Source organism: Electrona antarctica (assembly GCF_951216825.1).
Source record: "Electrona antarctica genome assembly, chromosome: 11".
In the NCBI taxonomy this organism is placed as follows: Eukaryota; Metazoa; Chordata; class Actinopteri; order Myctophiformes; family Myctophidae; genus Electrona; species Electrona antarctica.
Genome location: NC_136792.1, coordinates 46360023 through 46379748, shown reverse-complemented (window position 1 = coordinate 46379748; position 19726 = coordinate 46360023). Strand labels below are relative to the sequence as shown.

General features: G+C 41.0%; 1 protein-coding gene across 1 annotated transcript in view; it reads right to left on the bottom strand.

Annotated features, from left to right (window-relative positions):
- Positions 1-3465: 3465 nt before the first annotated feature.
- Positions 3466-19726, bottom strand: part of LOC306932180 (transient receptor potential cation channel subfamily V member 1-like) — a gene marked incomplete at its 5' end in the record, with an annotated part of 35169 nt that continues 18908 nt past the window's right edge. Inside the window, 13 exons of the mRNA XM_079513878.1 lie at positions 3466-3592; positions 6519-6634; positions 6878-6993; positions 8467-8786; positions 9369-9435; positions 10313-10478; positions 12858-12928; positions 14407-14502; positions 14600-14755; positions 16089-16265; positions 17233-17537; positions 18125-18268; positions 18847-18999. Coding sequence (XP_079370004.1) covers positions 3516-3592; positions 6519-6634; positions 6878-6993; positions 8467-8786; positions 9369-9435; positions 10313-10478; positions 12858-12928; positions 14407-14502; positions 14600-14755; positions 16089-16265; positions 17233-17537; positions 18125-18268; positions 18847-18999 — 1964 coding nt within the window. The 3' untranslated portion in view covers positions 3466-3515. The remainder of the gene's footprint in view (positions 3593-6518; positions 6635-6877; positions 6994-8466; positions 8787-9368; positions 9436-10312; positions 10479-12857; positions 12929-14406; positions 14503-14599; positions 14756-16088; positions 16266-17232; positions 17538-18124; positions 18269-18846; positions 19000-19726) is intronic.

Below are 19726 nucleotides of genomic sequence, written 5' to 3'. Positions count from 1 at the left end.
CCCAGTTTGACATGCATTAGTCTACGGACCCCCATTTAATGGCATTTCTATCTCTAGGACCCCAATTTATATCGTAAAATCAATGTTAATTTAGCTCTGAGAGTATGCAAATGGGCTCTGACGGGTCCATTTGAGTTACAGACCCATAAGGGTCCATTTGGTTCCACAACGATCATTTAGCTGTGGACCCCCTGGAACTGCCTCAAGGACCCCTGGGGGTCCCCGGCCCCCACTTTGAGAACCACTGCAGTAGGGCATTCATTACTTTACGAAAAAACGTATCGACAGCAACCATTATGCAATAATCCAGTTCCTTTCAACTTGAGACCAAAAAAGGGGGGTTTCCATTATGAAAGAAGCCCTATATAATACTGGAAATGGGTTATACTATATTTTAATAGTCCTGAGAAAACAATGCTGCTATTTGTCCTACGTGACTACAAAAAATGCTGCCATTTGTTTAAAAAACAACAACTTAATAACCTGTATAAAATGTATATAACGATGCAATGTGACATAGCTCTGTTTACTTAATGCTGTACCCCCTCCAACTGTATATCTACTTTCCCCATTTTCAACTAAATACCCTATTGGTCTGAATTTTTCAATGCAAATGTCTTAAGAAAACAAAAAGAACATTGAACGTCAAATAGTCTAGTCCTCGATTATAATACGATCGTGTATTATAATCGGGGACTAGACTATTGACATTCAATGTTCTTTTTCCACAAATGAGTCTTGGGAAAATGGGGGTCGTCTTATAATCAGAGTCGTCTTATATTCGGTACAATATGGTATGTGAAACAGTTTATAGATCAAGGCATGGTCTACCAAATCCTGCTTGCCACCGATAAGAATCCAATAAACTCAATTCAGTAACCTATAACTAATATTTTACACAGCAAACATTTCTTATAAAAGTTCATGAACTACTAGTCCTATAAGGAAAAACAAAACAAAAGCAATACAATCAAAGCAATATGAACTTTAATATGAACAAAGACCCCAAACATTGCCAGACAAAAATGTCTGTGTAGTTTTGCCATGTTACATGAAATACAGTAGTTAATTTTTCATAAAAATCAGTAACCAGTAAGGAACTAGTCTCCAAAAACAAACAATCAGTGAACCACGAGTTGAATGCGATAATCCACAGCACTGTCCCTAGTGCACAAGGATCTCCTGGATCCTTGTGTAGAAAAAAATGTTCTTCATATTAAAGCTACACTATAACCGTGAATAATATGTTATTTTATGTTATAATGTAACTGAAGATAAAGAAAACTTTATTGTGCATTAAATCGTACATAAAATGGAAATTTGCCTTTGGCCCACCTAGCAGTCAGTATACATATACAACAATAAAAAACATTACATAAAATACACAATGCATTAAAATAGACCCGAGAGTGAAAGACCATGGTCAGGGTGTGTTTACTAGCATTAAAACGTCTCAATTTCCTGAGAACTAGTACAACAGCGATGGTTGTATTTGGTCTCATGCTCTTCGGTTGACAAGTGCCTGAAGGTCAACATTCTATTTCTCCCCCGAGCATGCATCCCATCTGCCAGCTAGGGGACATGGGTTTGAATCTCACGTCGTAGGGCATGAAAGGGCAGCTGTAAAGCATTGTATAATAATTTGCAAGAGTATAATTCAAAGTTAAATGTATAACATTATTAGGCGGTAGTGGCTCAGGGCGTGGTCGTGCACTCTGAAGGTTCCCGGTTCGATCCCTGGCGGCCCCCGGCGGTATGCCGAAGTGTCCTTGAGCAAGACACTTAATAATATTTATTATTAAGGATATTCATCTTCACAGTTCTGTTCAAACACCCACAACAAAACAACACATATCACAGTAAAACATATCACCGAGACAATAGAAAACATGAGGTCCCCACGGTATACAGAACCATCCTAACCCTGACTACTACTGCGTGCGTGTGTGCGTGCGTGTGCGCGTGCATGTGCGTGTGTACATTGTAAATCACTTGGGATAAATGCACTATTTATCATCCAGTATTTAGCCATCTAGACAGGCTGATAGAGATAACCGTGGGGAAAAAAGTGATCTCTCAATGTAAAGCTCCGTCCGTGGTTATAATCTCTAGCAAACTGCTGGACCGATCAGCGGCAAAGTCTTTGTGCACACTTCCAGTAAGCCTAAGGTAGTTTTTTTCCCCACATTTTGTGATTATTGAGGTAGGGTTAGGACGCTGATGGCCGAGTGGTTAAGGTGCGCACCACATACAGTATAGCCTCTGATGCAGTCCTGGGTTCGATTCCTACAGTTGGGTGCCACCGATATTGTCCCTTATTATTTGACCCATTTAGGCCTGACCTCAAAATATAGAAAAATCCTTCTAAATCCTCCAGTTTTCTGAAATAAATATTTTCACGATTTTTCAAAAATAGCAGACCTACAAGCTCGTAGCGCGCCACTCGGTGGCGCGCTATGAGCTTGTAGATCTGCTATTTTTCAATAGCTAAATTATAACAATGTTTAAAACACCAAAAGGGGTTCCCGCCCAAAATGGGTTAACTGTCCTTTTGCGCAGATCACGCAAACCTCAGCAAAAAGAAAAGGACAATATCGATGGCCTCCAACTGTAAGCTGACGCGCCATTGCTGTGTGTTTAGTTTAGTTTGTCTTTAGTTTGTTTCGTTTATTTGATCATCTTCACAGTATCAATACAATTATTCATCAACATAAGGACTCTTGTTACATAGTTAGAGGTGAGCAAGAGGAATCGGCTGAAGCTTCAGCCTTGAAAGCGTATTAATGCCTATCCCTATACATATACAACAAAAACACATTTTTGAGTTACGCAAATGGCACTACGCAAGTGTCACTCCCCCATTCTCTTCCAATTTCCTGTCAATCTACACTGTTCTATAAAAGCCCCCAAAATATATTTTTAAAAAAAAGTTTAAAAAAAGGTTTTGGTTGAAACTTTCCAAACTCTGGAGACGCGGCCTGATGTCATAGTAAGAAGAATGGTCACATGACATCTGAAATCCCCATGGACACCATTATTAAACCCCCATCTTGTCACACAAAATCAGCATTGAAATTACTTACATTTTTTGACCATAAGAACAAGACCTTTTATACATGATATTCTAGTTCTAATTCGTTCACAGTGTCTTAACTCATCCATCGCCAAGGACTTATTTAACTTCTTTTTCATGATGTCCTGGAGCGCCAAGGACGTGTTTTTCGTGTTTTATAACATGGTAATAACATGGTTTTAGACTTTTTTTTTTGAAAAAAATAAAAATATATAAAATAAAATATATATGGTGGCGGTCTGGGCCTTTTGGCGCCCCCTGGTGGTGATGGATTAACAGACCTGTCCAAGATGACAGAAACATGGTAATTCACATGGACAGCCAACATGAAGACAATTAAAGAGCAGAAACTATAGGCCTGTCCCCTAAAAATGTCACTGCCCTTAGTGCCCTTCCTTGGATGCTGCTATACAGGTAAATTCACCGTTGCCTTCTGATGAAGTCAGAGAACGCCGCCCTGTTGTGTCCTGTGTGATCTGGTGCCAATCCTCCGCAGAAGACTAAAATTCCACATCGAACCTGAAAATAGATATAGGAAGGAATTTATCAAACCAAGAACAGAGAGCCAGACGACCAAAACACACGCCTACAATATACAGTTGGGTGCCACCGATATTGTCCCTTATCATTTGACCCATTCAAAATTTAAAAAAATCTGAAATAAATATTTTCACGCTTTTTCAAAAATAGCAGACCTACAAGCTCGTAGCGCGCCACTCGGTGGCGCGCTATGAGCTTGTAGATCTGCTATTTTTCAATAGCTAAATTATAACATAATGTTTAAAACACCAAAAGGGGTTCCCGCCCAAAATGGGTTAACTGTCCTTTTGCGCAGATCACGCAAACCTCAGCAAAAAGAAAAGGACAATATCGATGGCCTCCAACTGTAGTGAAACACAGTATAAAAACACTGTAAGGAAAAAATAAATGAACCAACATACTAGGAATCAGCTACAAGATATAGACGACTCAATAAAAACAAACAACTTCTGAGAAAATTGGAACAAACAAAACAAACAAAAACAGGGTGAGCTACCCATCCAAAATGGAGACGTATGGGTAAACCACTTCTCCAAACTCTTTTGCCCAATAGAGGAAAACAAAGAGCAAAATCAAATACAAGATACAAAAAAATAACTTAGTCAATTATAAAAGACTATCAAAATCCACTAGATTCACCAATTACACTAAACGAATTACAAGACAAAAATCACACCCGTGTGAACTGAATGGTGCAACTCCGTGGGGGGTACCCGGGACTTCCAGACCCACAGGGTTCCGGCCCGGTTCCGGCGAGCCGCCCCGCGTCCGAAACGGTCGAGAAATGACAGAATTACATGTGTGGGGGAATCTCTCTCTCTCTCTCTCTGTCTCTCTCTCTCTCCCCCACTCCATCTCTCATGCACGCTCAACATTGTAATTAGCAGGCAACAGTGCAACACTATCTCTCTCTGTTTCTAGCACAACAGCGCCACTTTTGCCCCTACTGATACTCTAAACATAGGGACATTGCTGTTCCTTGGAGTGGTTACACCACTCAAAAAAAAAACTCAAACTCAAGAAGGCATGCAGTACAGACTGTATCCAAATTCCAATTGGCGATATTAAAATATCGCCAAGGTCTACTGTACAAACTGCTAGAAAGCGGAATTGGGAGAAAAACATACAACATCATAAAATCAATATACAAATCAATATACAAACAACACCTGCAGTGTTAGGATTGGGAAAAAACACACATACTTATTTTACCAAAGAGTTAGACAGGGATGCAGCCTGAGTCCAACACTCTTTTTACATAAATTAATTGGCAAAAACACTAGAACAGTCAACAACACCAGGCATGCCGCTAGCAGACAGAGAATTAAAATGCCTACTGTTTGCATATGACCTGGTGTTACTGTCCCCTACCAAAGAAGGATTACAACAGCACCTTGACCTCCTGCACACATTTTCACAGACATGGGCCCTGACAGTAAATCTAACCAAGACAGAAAAAATATGATATTCCAGAAAAGACAAAACCACCTGAACCAACAATTCTTTCTAAATATGACGGCACTAGAACACACAAAACACTATACTTACCTCGGCCTAAACATCAGTAGCACAGGTAACTTCAACAAAGCTGCGAACGACCTGAGAGATGCCATCAAAAGGAACGTTAAGCTAGACATCCCAATAAAAATCTGGTATAAAGATATAAAGATATTAGACTCTGTCACAGAACCCATGTCCCTCTATGGTTGCGAGATCTAGGGTCCCCTTGCCAACCATGAAGAACCTGAGAAATGGGACAAACACCAAACTGAGACTCTGCACGCAGAACTCTGCAAATCCATCCTTTGCACCCAGCGAAAAACACCAAACAATGCTTGCAGGGCAGAATTAGGGCGATATCCACTCATTATCAAAATAAAGAAGAGAGCACTTACATTTCATAACCACCTAAACATATATGTCAAACTCAAGGCCCGGGGGCCAAATCAGGCCCGTGGATGAATTATCTTTGGCCCGCGGGATGATATTTAATTAGTATTAGAACTGGCCCTCTGGTATATTGCACGGACCACCATAATACTACAAGTCCGACAATTCACTGCGAGTGCATTGGCACATATCACATACTATGAAATCAGTGCTTGGTGAGGATCATAGAATAGGAAACTGAGCTTAATAATAATGCATTTTCAGTTTTAAATGCATTTACTTTTTTGCTGTTTGCCTGGGACGTCCTCATGACCGCTGTGCCCGTGTGTTGAAACACAGTCCGGCCCTCGACCTCGACCGATTTCTTTATTTTGGCCCACTGTGTATTTGAGTTTGACATCCCTGACCTAAAAGAAAGCAACCCAGACACGCTCTATAACATAGCCCTCAATCATAGTGAAAACCTACAGGGATGCCCCCTTAGTCAGCTGGTCCAGGGACTATACGCACCAACGCAAGCACAACCAGCAGACGGAAAACCCTTTGGACTTAAACCGGATTATAAGAAAACAAAAAGAAAGCTACCTGACATACTGGAAAGAGACTATACCAAAACCGAAGCAAAATGGAAAGCTATCTATCACTAAAAAGAGAATATTCATTGGCTGAATACCTGAGCACGGTAAACAACCCAAAACTTAGGAAAGCATTGACTAGGTACAGACTCAGTGAACACAGCCTTGCAATAGAGAAAGGCCGCCACAGACAGACCCCACTCCCAAGGGAAGACAGCCTATGCACCCACTGCACACAACATGTGGTGGAAACAGAGCTTCACTTTCCCCATTTTCAACTGTTTTTATTGTATTTTGACACTTGCTTTGGCAATGTAAACGCATGTTTTCTCATGCCAATAAAGCTCCTTTGAATTGATATATTTGAAATATAATATGTAAGTTTTGATTTATCATGGGGACGAAAAAGAGCAGTTGCTAGTGAGTTGTTGTAATCCTACCTTTATGTACAGAATCCTCCTTGGGACTCGGTTTGGCAGTGCCATTAGTTTCTGGATCTTCTTGGTCGATGATTCCCAGATTGGAACGGAATTGATTCCAGTTCATTTCCTCCACCCTGAAGTTTGAGTAGATTTTCAAAAGATTTGTATGCATTTGAAAATTGAAATTCTGCACAATTTACTTTTGGTACTTAAGTACATTTTGATGTCAGTACTTTTGTACTTTCACTCAAGTACATTTTGAATTCTGGACTCGTACTCGTAACGGCCGTATATTGCAGTATTGATACTTTTACTTAAGTAAAACATTTGAGTACTTTTTCCTCATATTACACTAGTCCTGAGACAAAATGATTTACCTGAAAAAGCGGCACTGCCGACCTCTGACCCTTAGTGTCTTCACCACTCCAGAGGTCAGTCTGTTCCTTAGGCTCCTGGGCAGGACCCTCTCCAGATCCAAAATGGTAAGGGCCCTCTGTAGATGCAAATCATGTCAAAAAAAATCAAATCTAATTTTATGCAATTTCTGAGTTGATTTAAATCTTTACCTATTATTGTTGGCCTTTTCCTGAGCCCATAACTTCTTCACGTCTAATAAGTTTCCCTATTAATTACCAGTTTATTTTTTAAAGATAATGGAACCTAGTGGGACAACATTAATAAATACTTCTATAAACTTCATAAGCTCCCAAAAAACCTTTTTTATTTGAGACAGTTCGCAATCACAGGCAAGATGAGGTCCAAAAGGGGGCTAGCGAGACTCACTTCTCTCAATACTACGGCGCCCGACATAGAGAGGTAGCATTTGTATGACATACTGTACAGGGCAACTTTTCTTATTTGTGGCATCCTCTTTGGGCATACAGTAAGTGACAGTGCCGATCAGTGCCTTTATCTTTGCACTACTGATACCGTGTTTCCTTTTCTTCAGTTAAATCAATCATCATTGCCATCATGTCCTAATCACCTGTGCAAAGCCTGAATAAACTGCTGTGACACTTCAATCCTGTTTGGTCTTTGTGTTCTAACCAGCATGCTGGTGTCTGTAGGGATGCATACCGTACTATAGCCAGCCCAGCAGGCTTCCTCTATTAACCAAATATAGTTTACAGTGGTTCTCAAACGTTTTCATGTCAAGGACCCCCACATTTATCTAATCTTTCTGGCCGCAGACATCCCATCTGAAAATGTTTTGTGCCAGGCACCCCAGAAGAGCAGATTTGTGTAAAGTAAAAACTAAAAATTCAAATATTTTGAAGATATAAAAAAAAGAGAAAATGATCAAAAATAACAGATGTAGATCTGCTATTTTAATAGCCAAAATATAATTGGATAAAGTGGTTAAAATTGTGCTATATTAACCGCTTTTGCTGGGAAAAAACTGGGAAAAAACTTAAAAAGAAAAAACTAAAAAAGAAAACACACACGCACGCACACATACACACACTAAAAAAACGTAACTTAAAAAAAACGTAACTTAAAAAAACTAAACTTAAAAAAAAAATAAAATAAAAAAAAGAGAACTTAAAAAAACCCTTAAAAAAGTACGTAATTTATTCTAATTGTTGTTATTGCAATTTACGAGCTGCGTTCGCTTCCCGCGTTCGCGTGTCTTACTTGTGCTATAGACTAGGACAGTGGTTCTCAAACTGTGGGTCGGGACCGACATATAGTCTCTCAAGACAGACTGTCCCGAATATTTGGCGATGGGATTCTCAGATTGGGACCGACATGATTTTTTTGGAGGTCCCCAGATGACAAGTGACATTTAAGGACATTTAAGACGTTTTTAAAAATGAAATGGAAAAAAAGACCAATACTGCTGAGAGCTTGTAGATCGGTTATTTTCACAATATTTACCTGTGAAACCAAGTCAAACTAAATGACACCAATACTAACAATATTGCTGGTGTTTACTGAAAGCACAATAACACATGGTGCTGCATACCTGTAGTTTCCATATATTTTCACTCTCATTGGAGATCTTCTCCACTGTGCTTCCCATCATCGCTATGAGCATGTTGAGCAGCAGTATGTAGGTGAGCACGATGTAAAAGATGAGCAGTATGTAGAAAACGTGCTTGTACTGCACTTGGTCTGTAAACTCGAGGTCGCCCATCCCGATGGTGAACTTGAAGAGCTCCAGTACGGTGTAAGCCATGTTGTTGTACGATGGACGTTTGCATTCAAATGAAGGACCTAAGCTCCTTGAACGTGCATCCGTGCCATTGTTTGCACTGGATGGTTCCTCCATAAGAGCAACAACAGCTACATGGATGGGAAGAAAAGCAGAAATGTTAATTTGGGAAAACGTCTGCCCCATGGGCATACTGTATATACAGTATATAGCCTGATTAGCCTCTATAGAAAGACGTTTTGTTACAGAAACAAGTGACTCACAAATTGCTTCCCAACAGTGGCGTGCACAGATAGACACTAGGGGGTGCTAGAGCCCTTTTGGCAATGTGCCCTTTTGAAAAAAAGAAAATATATATATATATATATATTTTTTTTCTTTTGTACAGTGTACACTGTACACTATGTGGACCATGGTGACATTGATCAATTCTTGATAAAAAGCTTCTAATATATTATTTAGGCCCCAAAATCTATAAATCTCACACTATTAAGGCAACCGGCCGGTTCCACGCGCTGCACAAGGTGCCCATTTTTTCACTTGAGCCCCTGCCCCTCTAAATGTCTGCGCATGCCACTGCTTCCCAACATTCACAAACATTTGTTGTCTCCACCAGGCCGAAGGCATGGGGAGAGAGTATTTTTTTGCACTCCGTGTGTCCGTCCATGTGTGTGTTATTAAGTGTTTCCTGAAAATGACCAGAATATCCTTACCTGCAGAAAATCCAATGAGGAAGACAACATAGACCATCAGAAAGTTCATTATGTCCCCCAGGATCATCTGTGAAAAAGAAATCCTATTAGGCCTCAATATCATAAAAAGGTGTTTTTTTTCTTTTGTATTTATTTATTCGGCATTTGTCCCCACCATTTGATGAGATTTAGCCTCTCAAACCCAAGACTTAGAAAATATTGTTGTCATTGGATATTGTCTACAATTCCATGCTGTATTGATGTGGTACCATAGTAGAGATAACAGGCAAACGATCAAAAAGAACATTCTCTTCTTCATAGACTTCTTGTAAATTAAGTAATGCAGATGTTTAACAAAAATGTAACTCTCAAGAGTTAAAGATCTAATCAGGGTCCATTTGGTTACCAACTCTCCGTCATTTAGCTGGGGACCACCTGAACAGCGGTGGGCAACTTTGACAATGGAGAGGGCCACTATATTTCAACACTCACTCCCTAGGGCCATATATTACGGTCGTCGCAAAAATAGCCGATCTACAAGCTCAAAACGCGTCGCGCTGCGACGCGTTTTGAGCTTGTAGATCGGCTATTTTTGCTATATTCGAATTGAAATCTTGAATTTTTGCTATTTTTTTAATCAGAATCCTGAAAATTAATATTTTTCATTTCAAATGCCTTTAATTATACTTGTGTTGAAGCATTGAGCTACTAATTTAGACTGAAGTAATTAAAGCGGGTCATGTTTGCATGTTGTGGAATTGTAATCAGCTGAAACCAATATTATATCAGAATTCTGACATTAACCTGAGGGCCGCATTAAGTGAAGGTGGGGGCCGCATGTGGCCCCCGGGCCGCCAGTTGCCACCCCTGACCTGGAACCTCCTGCCGGACCACTGGTTGAGAACCACTGTGACATAAAATGTAACTTTCAACTGTATTTACTCAATGCACTCGACTATTCTTACCCTTTGAATCATGACGGCGTACATGCCCATGCTCTTGGAGCCTTTTAAGTAGTGGAGGACGTTGATCCAGGCCAGAGCCAGGGAGACGACCCCAGGTCCTACGTACTCCCTCCTGCCGCAGAAGTACAACACGACACAGACCAGGAGGAGAGTCGCCTGCACGAAACTGAAGGGCAAAAGTGTTCACATTTTGTTATTTAAAGGGACACTTTATGCAAAATATATATGTTAATGACTCTTAGAAGATTTAGAACACTTTCCTGGGGTCCTTATGTGTGCAATATGTGGTTTTAAATATTTTAGATTTCCACAGGGCTCATTTACTTCCTGGACTATGCCAAGGACTGTCTAAAGAGGACGAGACGCGAAGACCGTACGGGCGACGCCATGTTGCTTTGGAAGGAAAGAAACATGCGCAGTTGAGACCAAGGAAGCTGAACGCGGAAGTGTTGGCTGCATATAGCCCATTGCGCATGTTTCTTTCCTTCCAAAGCAACATGGCGTCGCCCGTACGGTCTTCGCGTCTCGTCCTTCTTAGACTGTCCTTGGACTATGCATGTTGTCTCAGTAAGACAGCCCTCCCCCTGTCCACAAGGAGGAGCAGTGCACCAAAGCATTATGGGAATTGTAGTCCAGGAAGGAAGTGAGCCATGGACACTGGGCTCACTTCAAATCTAAAATATCTAAAACCACATATTACACACATAAAGACCACAGGAATGTGTTCTAAATCTTCTAAACATCATTAACACTTAGCCCGCTAGCATTTATTGAAAAATTAGGATGTAATTCACGCCAGCATTTTTCCCATTTGAGCTCTCATTTTGAAAAGACACATTTCCAGTCTACCGGAAGTAGTATTATCCTTGGAAGCTGAACGGAGCCTGGACAGGCCTTGTTTACAATATGAATCCAAACCGGGGCACTGGAGAGCTCCACATCGTCGGCTCTGTGCCGGCAAAGAAACGCTGTTTTGACCAAAAATGCCATCTGGGACAAGGAATAGGAGATACAAGCGATTGAAAGAAACAGATAGAATGGATTATTATGGCGACAACGATCTAAGATGGACGATCCAGTGCTGTGACAACAACATAGCTAGCTAACCGGCTAACGTAAGTAGCATTGTGGCTCGATCGATCGAATGCACTATAAAAGCGCAATTGCCATTAATCAACGGCAATGGCGGTAAGCGTAGTATCAAAAAATAGGCTTCAAATGGCATCTACGGCAATGGCGGTGAAAGAATGAACATATATTTGTTTGCAAAAAGGGTGTAGTGTGGCCTGGGCTGTGGCTGAGCGGTCCAGGCACATAGGCCGGTAATCCAGCCTGACAGTGTGTCACTAGGGTCGAGTCCCGAGCCCAACAACCCTTGCTGCGTGTCTTCCCCCCGTCTCTCTCCCCCTTTCCTATCAAGCTATTGTAACCTATCAATAAAGGCAAAAAAGCCAAAGAAAATATAAATAAAAATAAGTAAGTAAAAGTATTAATACTGCAATATAGAAATACTTTGTTATAAGTAAAGGTCTGGTAATCAAAATTTACTTCAGTAAAAGTACTAAAGTATTGGTATAAAAATGTTTATAAAGTACCGAAAGTAGAAAGTTATTGCAGAATGTCAAATTTCAGAAGTTCAAAATGTATAAAAATAGCAGATCTACAAGCTGACAATGATCGGCTATGCCGAATGTCTCATTTCAAGTTTTCAAATGTATAAACATCTTTTGAAAATGGCAGATCTACATTGTGAGCGACGCATTGTGAGCTTGTAAATCGACTATTTTCAAATGGCCGAAATGTATAAAGGGCTGAAGTGGGCAATGCATGTTTTGTAATAATCAAAATCTACAAAGTAACTAAAGTTTTCAAATAAATATAGTGGAGTAAAAGTACAATATTTGGATCAGATGTAGTGAAGTAAAAGTAGTGGAAATTGGGAATACGTAAGTAAAGTACAAATAGCCTAAATTGTACTTACAGTAGCCTACAGCAGGGGTTCTCAACGTTTTTGGCCGGGGACCCCCGGAAATGCTTTGGCAATGTCTCGGGACCCCCCGCCCCGCCCCCTCCCGACCCCCAATATAAATTGACTGCTACAATAACCTTAAACCATTTTGGGCGGGAACCCCTTTTGGTGTTTTAAGCATTGTTATAATTTAGCTATTGAAAAATAGCAGATCTACAAGCTCATAGCGCGCCACCGAGTGGCGCGCTACGAGCTTGTAGGTCTGCTATTTTTGAAAAATCGTGAAAATAAAATTTAAAAAAATATATATATATATTTTTTTTTTATAATTTGGGGGCCCCCTAAAATAATTTGGCGACCCCCAGAGGGGTCGCGACCCACGGGTTGAGAACCCCTGGCCTACAGTACTTAAGTAAATGTACTTAGTTAATTTCCACCACTGCTAAAGGGGCAGAGAGAATTAATCTTTTATAATAAAACATATGTCTTGCAACAGCAGTGTCAAAATCCTGCCACACAGTTATTAGACTCCATCTTGTTTTTCTTGTAGAACTCAGTTCGTTCAGATATACTTACAACAGAATGTCACAGAAGCCGTCAATATACAGCGATTTGGGATTTGGGGGTTTTCTCTTGAAATCAATGATCTGTGGATATTAGAAACAAACAACAACGTGTGGGGTTTGTACAGGTTCTTGCCAGCTCAATAAAGCAGGGGTTCTCAACCCGTGGGTCGCGACCCCTCGGGGGGTCGCCAAATTATTTTAGGGGGTCCCCAAATTATTTTCCAAAAAAAAAAGGAAAAAAGATTTTTTTTTTAATTTTATTTTCACGATTTTTCAAAAATAGCAGACCTACAAGCTCGTAGCGCGCCACTCGGTGGCGCGCTATGAGCTTGTAGATCTGCTATTTTTCAATAGCTAAATTATAACAATGCTTAAAACACCAAAAGGGGTTCCCGCCCAAAATGGTTTAAGGTTATTGTAGCAGTCAATTTATATTGGGGGTCGGGAGGGGGCGGGGCGGGGGTCCCGAGACATTGCCAAAGCATTTCCGGGGGTCCCCGGCCAAAAACGTTGAGAACCCCTGCAATAAAGTACCACCCCTACAATAGTTCTCCTTTTACATGTTTTCTGAGTACCACAGACGAAAAACAGTCTAAGTCAAAATTTAATTCTGACCCCTCCACGAAAAGGCCTCGTTGCCCTGAACCCTTATCTATCATTTATACATTATGGATCAATAGTGTGGACTGTTTTTCGTCTGTGGCATCCCTTAACCCTGATGTCTGTTGTCGAGAATTGCAGTATTCACGCACTACAGTTTTTGTGCACACGTGCTTCTGTCAGCTGCACGTGTGTGCTATGTTTTTTTTTCTTTTATACACTGTAGCATTGCCGGTCACACAGTATAGGGCCTATGCCTGTACAGTACGTACTCCCCTCTGTGCTGCCAGAGTGAGATACCGATCACGTGAAGGAAGAGAAGGTACAACAAACCCTCAGTGTTAATGCTGTGTGTAAAAACACTGTTGAAAGCAGATCAGGGATGAGTTGTAACTCATCCCTTAATTGCTCTCGCGCTCTTGCAAGTTGGAATTGCTTCTTTAGTATAGTATAGTTCAAACAATGGGATGTTGTTTCTAGTATTTCAAACAATGGAAACAATTATGTTCCATTGTTCCATTGTCTATTTGTACGTCTCTAAATGTTTTGATGATTTGAACATGGTGGACCCTATTGGAAACAAGTGTAATGCTTAATTGGGTCGTCCACTCACAGTTAACAGCCTTTGTATTGAGTTTGTGCTTGAAATGTACTGTAATTCTGCAAACTGTTAATAAATTCTTCAATCAATCAATCAATTCCATTCTTCAGAGAGGGATTAGTTTAGGTTTGGTTAGCCTAGAATCGATGATTATTGATGCTGCAACTTTAACTTCTAACTAGCTTTAGTAGTTGTAGTAGTAGTAGTAGGCTAGTAGTTGTTGATATACCGTAGTTGTATAGTAGCCAGTAGGGGTCTGTAGTAGTTCATTTTGTATTCTAGAATAGACTGACTGCCCCAAACTGATTGTACGGCACCAATGTAATGTGAAAGACTGGGCCATTTGGTACATACTTACCGCTTTGTAGAAAAAGTAGACGGCACAAAGGATGATGAACACCTCTCCGGTGCATCGAAGGATGTCATGTGGGTTATTCTCAACGGGAAAGGGTGGCTGTAATTCAAAAAGGTCGGGAGAACGTTTTTTTAAAACAGATTGAATTGTGAACAAATATTTGCTATTGTTTCTTCTCGTTGTGTGTTTGTCTTACGTGTCCTTCCTTCCTGTATAAGGCCACTGCGGTGAAGATGCTCAGATACACCATGTAACTCAGGAAGTTCATTAGGAATATCTTTGCGGCGAACAGATCCCATTTCTCCTGTAGGAGACTTTGAAGAGGCTCAATCTGAAGCATCTCGTGGCGATTCTGAGGTTTAAGGTTCATAAGCAGACACAAAATCATCTACTGAACTTTAGGGGCCCAGCAGACACAGATTATATTTAACATTCTCATGATTATCATCATAGTAGCAGTAGATAATAAATAATTAATTGACACGAAATACGATTTAGTTTTTTCCCCTCCCCGCACCTGGCTGATCTGTTTGTTCATAACGATATGGGTCAAGGTCAAAGTACACAAAAAAAAGTTATATTTGTTTTTCAGACAAATCTGCCATTTATGATGCACCAATGTTCCTGCACTACTAAATTGCTTCTCCCATACAGTCAACTCAGTTTTTTCCACTTTTCTGTTGTTTCCATCATTACCTTCTGTGTACATACGGTAATATACACCAAGTACATTAATAGTTATTTCACATATGTGCCTATTAACCAATAGCCTATTCCATATTGCATAACTGTGTTTTTTTACTTCTGTATCTTTTCCTTTGTCTTCATATATTTGACTTACTTGTGCACATTTTAGATTTTCAGGCTGTGAAGCTGCCTGAAAAACTAGTTTAAATGCAGGTTTCCATCACGGTAATATGTCACGCAAAGATTAGCCCATTGGTTCTCAAACTGGGGTCTGGGGACCCCCAGGGGTTGAATTATCTATAGTTAGGAAGTAGGAACCAAATGGACCCTGTGGCTGGAACTCTGAGAGTGTACACACTCAAGAGTTATGGTGATTCACGGTCCAATGCGGGGGTTCTCAAAGTGAGGATGAGGACTATTTAAAAAAAAGCAATTGACATTCTTTTCAAATCTTTGTGACATCTTTTCAGATGGGGGTCCATGGCAATGAAATACACATTCATTTAGGGTTGAAAAGGTTTGAGGCACCACTGGCAAAGCCAATGGATTGGTCCAGGGCCGGATTAACACCTCTGAGGGCCCCTGGGCACTGAAGCTCGAAGGGCCCCCCTTCACGCGCGCGCAACATTTTTGCTGTTTCGGAGCCGTTTTGGGGCAGTTTTATGCCGTTATATTGGCCTATTTCCGGTCGCCTACCCCCCCAGAGTGACAGCCAATCTAGCGCATTGTTGCTGCTTTACACACAATTGCACTTTTCAGCTGCCTTCCTACCAACAATAAAACACTAATCTTTTTAGACACCATTTATTTCATTCGGATTAGCAGGGAAATTTTCTGTGGAGCTAAAAAAAAAAAAAAAACGTTTTCTTTTTTTTGAGGGGCCCCTGGTGCCCAAGGGCCCCTGGGCACGTGCCCAAAGTGCCCATATGGTAGATCCGGCCCTGATTGGGTCGGACAATCAACACATACTACTTGTTTTGTTTCGACTTTGTTCTTACCGGAATCCCAGTGCCGTAGACTATAATCTCCAACACGGATTTATCTTCGGTGGTATCGATGGAACTCATGTCGTAGAGCGATGATTGGATAGGTCCATACACCCATTCTGTGAACTTCCTGGAGAGCGATCTGGTCTCCTCGTCCTTGAACTCACGTTGCAGCATGTGTGTGAGCACCTGTTTGGCAAATGAGAAATCAGAGAGGCGGATTTAATCTGATGTGACATAACTATAGGCATGCAGGTATCTGTCAGTTTGATCAGTTCAAGTAATTACTTGACACATTCTAAAAGACTTGTTCTAAACTGCTAAACCACCAAATTATCCTTCATGGCATTCGTCTCATATCTTGGGAACACCCATGGTATGACCTCGTCAATTTGTAACGTTCCTATATACTCAAAAGAGAAATGACTTGAATGAAGATTTCAAGATTGTATTTAAAAAAATCACACCCGTGTGAAGTGAGGGGCGCTAATATATTGAAGTCTAACTCATGTTGCTATGATTAGGTGATGTAATGGTGATGTAAAACAAACGGTGACAAAACAAACATTCTGAACTGAACTAAAAACAAACATTAAACCTGTATATAGGAGGCGCCCCTCAAAAATCACACTTGTGTGAAGTTAGGGGCACCTTTTATCATAATACCTTCATGATTCCTTTATACGATTTATCAATTTGCATGTGCTCAGTTTAGAAAGGAGGGACACCCGCACACCGCCACTTGCTAGGTTCAGAGCATTTATTAAGAAGCAACGTTTCGGTCTTGCGACCTTCCTCAGGCATGTGCTCAGTTGACATGACCTGAAACAAAATTTGTCATAAAAAGTCCATAGAGTTGGCCACCCACGTCACGGGCGGAGCACACAAAGTCAGACTTTGGAGGGGCACAAATGAATGGAAATGCGATTTCAAGGGAGAGTGGTTATCTCCGGCGTCAGTCGTCAGATGTGTATTTCATACAATAATATAATTGGGAGATCTAAAGGTCAGAGTTCATTTGACAAATCACCGTGAGCTTCAGTTCTTGAACCTTTCCCATGACCCTCTCCCATATTTCCGCATTTCGTGGAAACTGCAAAAAGTGTCGGAAGAAAAAAAACTAATAAGATACGTTCTCACTTTATAACAAACCTACCCCAATCTTGCCCATCTTGGCCGCTAACTTCATCGGTGTCAACCCATTGATGTTTTCAATGGCTTCCAATGTGAAGTCACCTTCCTTCGTATGTTTGGCGTGTTGAATGAGAATGTCGTCGTACATTTTCGTGATAAAGGCGGTGGTTTCTGGTTTGTTGTCTGCTATGGTCACCAGGGCGTGTAAGACGGTGTTTCCTTGGGAGTCTGTGTCAGTGACGTCGGCACACTTGTAAGGGTTATCCAGGAGGAAGGACACCACATCCAGCTGGTTGGTGCACGCTGCCAGCGACAGAGGAAGTTCACCTAATAAAAAAAGAAATAAAAAAAACATAAAGGAGTTGACCTTTGAGGTTATAGGCTACTGTACATGGCTCAATAGCAGCGCTTTTGCACACCTACAGGCGACAGGTGCGTAGGAATAGGACAACAAAGGGCCTGACGTATACTCAAAAAGGAAAACGTTTTTTTCTTTAAAGGTATATTCAGTGATTTCACTTAATTCAAATATCACTTCTTTTTTTGTTTTGTTGTGGTAACCCTCCCTACTATAGAGTGTGCTGACCATTATAAGGAGTCCCCTTAACTGTCCCCAGTTAACCCCTGGGGGTTAACCCCTGGGGGTTAACTTGGGACAGTTAAGGGGACTCCTTATATGGTCGTTTTTGGCTAAGTGGCCCAGCCTTCATCCAATCAGGATAGAGAGGGGCCTTCCGCCAATCATGATCGAGCGGGGGCGGGCCTTGGTGTGTGTGCTGTTGACTGGTCGCATGTCCCCCCACTGTAGAGCGTGCATGTGCACATCTTGTTACCGGGGTGGACCAGGGTTTTTTCCAAATCACCCAAATCACTGAATGCTCCTTTAAGGTTATTGTCAAGACAAAAGTACTCACCAAAATAAAAGCCTGAGGCTGGTCGTGTACGATACTGGAAGAATGACCCGTTTGCTTTTGCTTGCACATCTGCTCCTTTCTGGACCAGCAGTTTAACATGCTCAAAGCTTCTTCTCTCAATGGCAATGTGCAGGGCAGACTGACCTGGAAGTAGGGGCAACAAATAGGAGATACAAAAATGTTGTGCAACTATTATGGCTGAATCAGTATAGTATGAAAACTGTTGCAAAAGGATCACAATTATGTAACCCAAGTAAACAATGATGATACAAATCAGCTTTCACTGAAATCCGTCTTGTGACACAACCGTGGAATAGACTAGACATGGAATATAAGTAATCAAATATACCTCCTGAGTCCCGTCAGTAAGAAATCATTTGGGAAAATTCCAACAAAATATCAATAGGCTACTGTACTTTTAAGTAGACCTATCTTACAGTGTCAGCATAGAAATGACAGTTCCCCATTTATTTTATTATCAATTTATTTTTTTCTTATTTCTAAGTATTTGTTAGGCCCAAAAAATGTGTTTGTTGTCATGATTCGTCACGATCCGAGTTGGCTTTGTCTGAGGCTTACAGATATTTAAATAAATACTTTTTGAAATGTCTATGGGGAAAATGCATGGGGAATTATTTCCTGGGTCCCTTGTCGTTCTGTAAGGGGGTGGGACTGCGACGTAAATTGTAAATGAGCAAATTGTTTTGGGCTTGTTTACCAACCTTTGTAGTAAACATCTGTGTATGATGCGTTGACAAAGTTTCCCAGATCTCCGGTTTTATCTGCTATGTCAAGAAGGACCTCAATGGTGTCATTCTGGTCTCCTTTCAGGTTCAGCAGAGCTTTCAGAAGTGCTGTTTTCCCATTTGTTTGATCTGAAATAAACGTTAATCATAAATTAAATCATTATCTCACAATTTCATTTAGGCAAATTCCAGTCCCTAGAGATTCATTACCATATTCATAATTATTAGGAGAAGTGGGCCATAGGCGGACCATGAGATAACGGGCCCCTGGGCACGGACACAGTCTTTAGGCCCTGGTTGTTGCAAGAGTTGGGCCCCTATACATTTCCTAAAAATAGGGGTTTATGTAAGGAATCTCACTTGTCCCAGCCAGGTAATGCCTATAGCACTAGTAACATATTTAAAGGAACATAGAGTCAAGAATGTTGCTATTGTATGAATGAGGGGGCCCCATTTAGATAAATCAGAGTAGATAATTATCCCAGTTATCTACCCCCTAGCTCAGGGCCCCCTGGGCCCAACAGGCTCGTTGGATAGTCCTCCCCTGCCAGGGGCCGTTGGGCAGGCCCAATGACAATTTATTACAATGGATATAGGTTAACCACAGGCTAGCCCCAGACCACCCCACCCCTTTGTTTTTACATGCAAACAAATATCTTGTAAATGCTGTAGGTTAGACTGAGGGGTAGACTGTGAACCCTTTATGATACTCGACCCACCACAAATGCTTTACAACCCGTTTGTGTGCCTATAACTTCCCATTCTGGGTAGCGAGGGGGGGCCCTGAAAGTTAATTTTCCCAGGGGTCCCTATGAGTCTTAATCAGTCCCTTAACACACAGTTTACATCTACAGCT